Here is a 6,045-nt window from a genome sequence, read left to right as displayed (position 1 = left end):
CTATGGACTGGGCTCTCACTATTATGTTAGATCCACTATGGACTGGACTCTCACTATTATTTTAAATCCACTATTGAATGGACTCTCACTATTATGTTAGATCCACTATGGACTGGACTCTCACTATTATGTTAGATCCACTATGGACTGGGCTCTCACACTATTATGTTAGATCCACTATTGAATGGACTCTCACTATTATGTTAGATCCACTATGGTCTGGACTCTCACTATTATGTTAGATCCACTATGGTCTGGACTCTCATTATTATGTTGAATCCACTATGGACTGGACTCTCACTATTATTTTAAATCAACTATGGACTGGACTCTCACTATTATTTTAAATCCATTGTTGACTGGACTCTCACTATTATGTTAGATCCACTATGGACTGGAGTCTCACTATTATTTTAAATCCACTATGGACTGGACTCTCACTATTATGTTAGATCCACTATGGACTGGACTCTCACTATTATGTTAGATCCACTATGGTCTGGACTCTCATTATTATGTTGAATCCACTATGGACTGGACTCTCACTATTATTTTAAATCCACTATGGACTGGACTCTCACTATTATTTTAGATCCACTGTGGACTGGACTCTCACTATTATGTTAGATCCACTATGGACTGGACTCTCACTATTATTTTAAATCCGCTATGGACTGGACTCTCACTATTATGTTAGATCCACTATGGACTGGACTCTCACTATTATGTTAGATCCACTATGGACTGGACTCTCACTATTATTTTAAATCCACTATGGACTGGACTCTCACTATTATGTTAGATCCACTATGGACTGGACTCACACTATTATGTTAGATCCACTATGGACTGGACTCTCACACTATTATGTTAGATCCACTATGGACTGGACTCTCACTATTATTGTAAATCCACTATGGTCTGGACTCTCACTATTATTTTGAATCCACTATGGACTGGACTCTCACTATTATGTTAGATCCACTATGGACTGGACTCTCACTATTATTTTAAATCCATTGTTGACTGGACTCAAGTCTGAGTGGAGGCTCAAATGTATATTCTTACACATACATTGTATTGGTTTTTGAAATAAAAACATATCAAAACGGGCCCCTGCTTGCTTTGATTTTTCAGTGCTTGGCCCTCAGTGGAAAAAGTTCGAGACCAAAAATATAAAAAATAAGCCTGTAAAAATATATCCATGCATGCACAGCTCAGCTTAGACCGTTGTGAATATTCTCCTTTACTGCCAACGGCATAAAAAAGGGAAAAAAAAAAAAAAAAAAAATTCTTCTTTTATAAAACTACAAGGCCGTGCATGCAACAGCTTCTGAGTCGTGAAATCTGAAAACGAAATGAGAGTTTTCGATAAAAAATGCCTGCGTCATTAAAAAAAAGATGATCACTGATTGAAAAGCAGCAAAATATCAAGATCAATCAATCAATCAATCAATGTTTATTTATATAGCCCCAAATCACAAATGTCTCAAAGGACTGCACAAATCATTACGACTACAACATCCTCGGAAGAACCCACAAAAGGGCAAGGAAAACTCACACCCAGTGGGCAGGGAGAATTCACATCCAGTGGGACGCCAGTGACAATGCTGACTATGAGAAACCTTGGAGAGGACCTCAGATGTGGGCAACCCCGCCCCCTCTAGGGGACCAAAAGCAATGGATGTCGAGCGGGTCTAACATGATACTGTGAAAGTTCAATCCATAGTGGCTCCAAGACAGCAGTGAGAGTCCCGTCCACAGGAAACCATCTCAAGCGGATCAGCAGCGTAGAGATGTCCCCAACCGATACAGGCGAGCGGTCCATCCTGGGTCTCGACTCTGGACAGTCAGATCACACCGAGTAAATGTATTCCCATTCAAGCCTGGGCTTCAAGGAAAATCCACGACTAAGAAGTAATATCAATAATCCGTCTCAACAAACATAAAAGCACCAAAACAAACAGGCGTATATTCACATTTTTATTTATATTTCATTTCTGGGAGGATATCGTGTACACCAAATATCTCCATTGGCAGTTAAGCGCATTCATCGTGTTCAGAAGCCAGGAACAGTCACTTGTTTGATAACCAACACAAATACAAAATAAAGATAACCACCAAATAATGAGCTGCATGTATAGAACATACAAGAGGAATCCCATGCCTACTCAGTAGGTAACTTTAACATTCTGGCTCTTTAAAGATGCGAATATTTACACTTTTATAAAAAATATACTTTAAAATGTTCTTTTTTTTTTTTTTTTTTTTTGCTTACATTCTGATCAAATGCATCCCTTTTTTCTCCCTTCATTGTGACTTACATTCTGTAACAAAAATATTCCCTCCGTCCTTAAGGCCGGATGCAGCGCATCCTCTCTCCCGATCCACGACATCAGCATGGCTTCCCCCCCCCCCCCCCCCCCGGAAAAAAGGCACCAAATAACGGAGCAATCGTCCTTTTTTTTTCTTTTTTTTTTTCTTTTCTCTGTTTGTCCACACCACTGAGCGATATGTCACATGTGCGAAAGAGAGAAAAAGAGTACCGGTGGATGATATTTACAAACAGAAACTAACATCACGCCTACTCATGCTTGAATACATAAGTGCTTTTTTTTTTTTTTTTTTTTTTTTTTTTCCCCCCCCCAAACAAAACGCACCACAGCATCGTCACTATGTAGTAAGAAAAAAAAAAAAAAAAAAAAAAAAAAAAGCCTTGCTCACTTCAAATAATACAAATATGCAAATTGTGGTTCACATCAATGATAGCGAAGAGTGATAAGAAGAAAACATGGCACGGGTACAATAAACATACATTTATGTATATTCAGTCAGAGTCTCTTGTACTGTTTGCATGCCGACTAGGACGCGCTGGAGCATTGCAGCTGCTGGCAATCTTCACTTTCTCTCTTTTTTTTTTTTTAGTTCCGCGCGTACCTGATAGGCGAGAACCCCTCAGCGCTGGATTCAACTCTCAGAAAACAAAAACCTTGTCCGGTCCTTAGATGTGAGTATTAACCCGACGCTGCAGAGAGCCGTCCCAAAAGTGCTTCTTTTTTCTATTTGAAGGGGGGAATAACAGTCTGTGGATGCCGTCCCTTTCCGAAACTTAGCAGATCTCAATCGTCCTTGGGGAGAGAGTGGTCTGCAGGTCTGATAGTGGTGTGGGCACGGGGGAGCTGTAGCTGTTGGAGACCACTGAAGAGGAGAAGGGCGAGGCTACCTGGGTCTGGAAGGTGCTGGACATGGACACCGACGGATAGGTGGTGGCGATGGAAGGAGACGGATAGGAAGCGTGAGCTGGGGAAGAGTAGCAGGAGGTGACGGGGGACGGGTAAGAAGACACCGGGGAGGGGTATGAGGTGATGGGCGAGGGGTAGCTGGAGGCGGGCGAGGGCGCCGACGCGGGTGCCTGCGCCGGCAGCGCCCCGGCTTTTTCCGCCTTCTTGTCCTTCTGCCGCAGGTGGATCTTGGTGTGCCTCTTCCTCTCGTCGCTGCGGGCGAACTTGCGTCCGCAGATCTCGCAGGCGAAGGGCTTCTCGCCCGTGTGGGTGCGGATGTGCGTGGTCAGGTGGTCGCTGCGGCTGAAGTTGCGCATGCAGATGCGACACTGGAAGGGCTTCTGGCCCGTGTGGATGCGGATGTGGCGGGTCAGCTCGTCCGAGCGGGAGAAGCGGCGGTCGCAGGTTTCCACCGGGCAGGCGTAGGGTCTCTCGTGGGGCGGGGTCTTGCTCGGCCGGGTGGGGTACTTGCGCATGCGGCTGGGCTTGATCAGCTGGGACTGGTAGACGCTCTTCAGGTCTTGGGAACCCGTCTGGGTGGCGAAGGCCTTGATGGTGGACAGAGGGGTGAGAGAGGGCTGGCTTGACTGACTCTGGAATGGCTTTTGGTCGGGCGGCACCAGGCTGATCTCCCCTTGCTGCTGAGGGAACAGGTAGTCAGGGATCATGGGCACGGGGAAGCTTGCGCCGCAGGTTTTACCATTAGGGTAGGCAGGGGGAGGGTAGAGGGCGCCCGCGTTGGGGACGGAGAAGGCTTGACCTTGGTCTGGGAAGATATCAGAGTTGGGGTTGGAGTAGGTCGGGGCGGCGGAGTAGATGGGGTTGGGCTCGCTGTGGTGGACGGAGGACGTCAGGCTGGAGCTCTGCAACGAGGAGGCGCTGGACGACGGGGAAGAGGACGACGTCGGGGCGGACGACGAGGACGAGGTGCTCAGGGAAGTGGCGTTGCCCATCAGGCCGCTAAACAGGTTCAAAATAGGCTCCGCCCAGAGGCTGTTGCTGCAGGCGGTGGCGGGCTCCAGGGTGAAGCGGCCCGTGTAGGAGATGGGGGGCAGCCGCGGGGTGGAGTAGGTCTGATCCCCCACCGACTTGTCACAGTTGAAGGGGATGTCAGGGAGCGTATCTGAGGGGACAGGAAGTCACGTTACTCACAATCGCAAAAGTTCATTCCTCACCAAGTTTCTCCCTAGTCTTCTAACTCATATTTTGTTCCTTCTTTCACAAACACACCCTTAAACGTGCACAATTCCTCGAAGCCGGAAGCAATAGATGACGGAAACTGCAGTTCGGCTGGTTTTAGGAATGCAATTTGAAGGCGAGCGGCAGAAGAGTTGCCAATATTTTCATCAAAATACCAACCTATTTCACAAAGTCACAATTCAATCTTAAAACACCGAAAATTATAGTCGCTATGGCGGCAAAGTTGTCGAAGGTAATTGCATTAACACCACATGTTTGCTTACTAGCCAGGTCTTATATGAGGATTTTAAAGCGGACCTCACCTCCAGCAAGGTGGTCGTACTGCTCCCCCGGTTCCCCAGAGCCGAAGCCGGCACCTTCGGGCGCGGAGGCTGTGAGGAAAGGTGTCCCCGCCGGGCTGAGCATCATCACCTCCTCCAGCTTGGGGTAGTTATCCATGGGGGAGTGAGGGAAGCTCAAGGGCTCAGAGATCTGCAGGGTCGGGAGGATCATCTCGGTCTTGGCCGCAGCCATCCTCTGCTGCTGCTGCTGCTGCTGACTGGAAGCCGGAGGCTGGAAGGGAAGAGCCGCACGGCTCCCTCCGTCTGCTGATGGATGCTGCTGTGCTGTGCTCGATCCTCTTGGAGCGCCGCTTGTCCTTTCAGTGTCCCTTCTGTCTCAGAGACGAGTAAAAGATCCAGTTGTCTTTTTTGTCGTGCCGGGGTTTTTTTTGGAAAAAATCAAAAGTGTCCTTTATACTCATTTGCAAAAATGAATAAACAAAATAGAGCTTGATTGTGTTTTTTTTTTTTTTTTTTATAATATATATATTTTTTTCCAGTCGGGTATTAACCCTTTTGGATTTGATGTTTGTTGACTTTTTACTTTTGTTTGTGATGTTTGGGAGGTCTATGTGTTTCCCTGTCTGCTCTAATAGTTGCTCTTGTGGGCTCTCAGGGCTGTCTCTGAGCCGAAAGGTTTCCCGCGGCTTATAAACCTTCTCTCCGTGACGTAGATGTCCATATATGGGGCGGAGGAAGCCCATATTTAGTCACTGCGGTGGAGGACACATGACGCCGGCCTGGAGGGAAAAGCAGAGCGCGGTGAGACTTAATATTAAAGCTTCGGCAGTAAATTTGCAAAGAGTCTTATTCCGAGCCAAATGCTCGTGTCTTTGTATCGTAAAAGCTCAATAAGTCAGCGCCGGAATTGTCGCGCTCTCGCCGTCCTGCCCGCGGATTTCTTTCAGATTTCCCATCTGTGCCGCTGCCGGAAAGCCCGCTCCGCCGCGCCTTGTAAGGTCATGACCACATAAGGGCATGTTCCGGTCGGGTTCCAGTTCTCTGCCCTTGTTTGGGACTTCCTGAGGCGGCGCTCTTTTTTTTTTTTTTTGGCAAAGAGCGAGTCTGGAGAGTAAATCATGGCAAGAGCTCTCAATAAGTAATGTCTGCAGCACAGTCTTCTGATTTATTTTCATTCATTGAAAGGAACTAATGCACTTTGGGTCAATCTTGGAGGAAAAAAAAAATATTTTGTAACTTTTAAGTTTGGTCTGCGTGTTTAGTATAAGTAGATTATTAAAAAA

The 6,045-nt window shown here is 46.7% G+C and overlaps 1 protein-coding gene across 1 annotated transcript; it reads right to left on the bottom strand.

The window, feature by feature from the left end:
• Nucleotides 1-1,970: 1,970 nt before the first annotated feature.
• On the bottom strand, nt 1,971-5,675 carry egr1 (early growth response 1). The gene is made up of 2 exons (XM_061899754.1): nt 4,784-5,675; nt 1,971-4,404 (listed from the first exon to the last, which is right to left on the bottom strand). The coding sequence occupies exons 1-2, from the start codon at nt 4,992-4,994 to the stop codon at nt 3,110-3,112; spliced, it is 1,506 nt and encodes a 501-aa protein (XP_061755738.1). The 5' UTR covers nt 4,995-5,675; the 3' UTR covers nt 1,971-3,109.
• Nucleotides 5,676-6,045: the final 370 nt, after the last annotated feature.

The sequence above is a fragment of the Nerophis ophidion genome, linkage group LG05, assembly GCF_033978795.1.
Source record: "Nerophis ophidion isolate RoL-2023_Sa linkage group LG05, RoL_Noph_v1.0, whole genome shotgun sequence".
Lineage (NCBI taxonomy): Eukaryota > Metazoa > Chordata > Actinopteri > Syngnathiformes > Syngnathidae > Nerophis > Nerophis ophidion.
This window is presented reverse-complemented; position numbering and strand designations above follow the sequence as displayed.

Coding starts and splice junctions, on each gene's coding strand:
- egr1 (XM_061899754.1), bottom strand. CDS start 4,994: ATGGCTGCGGCCAAGACCGAGATGATCCTCCCGACCCTGCAGATCTCT. Junction 4,405..4,783: donor GTACGACCACCTTGCTGGAG/GTGAGGTCCGCT, acceptor CTGTCCCCTCAG/ATACGCTCCCTGACATCCCC.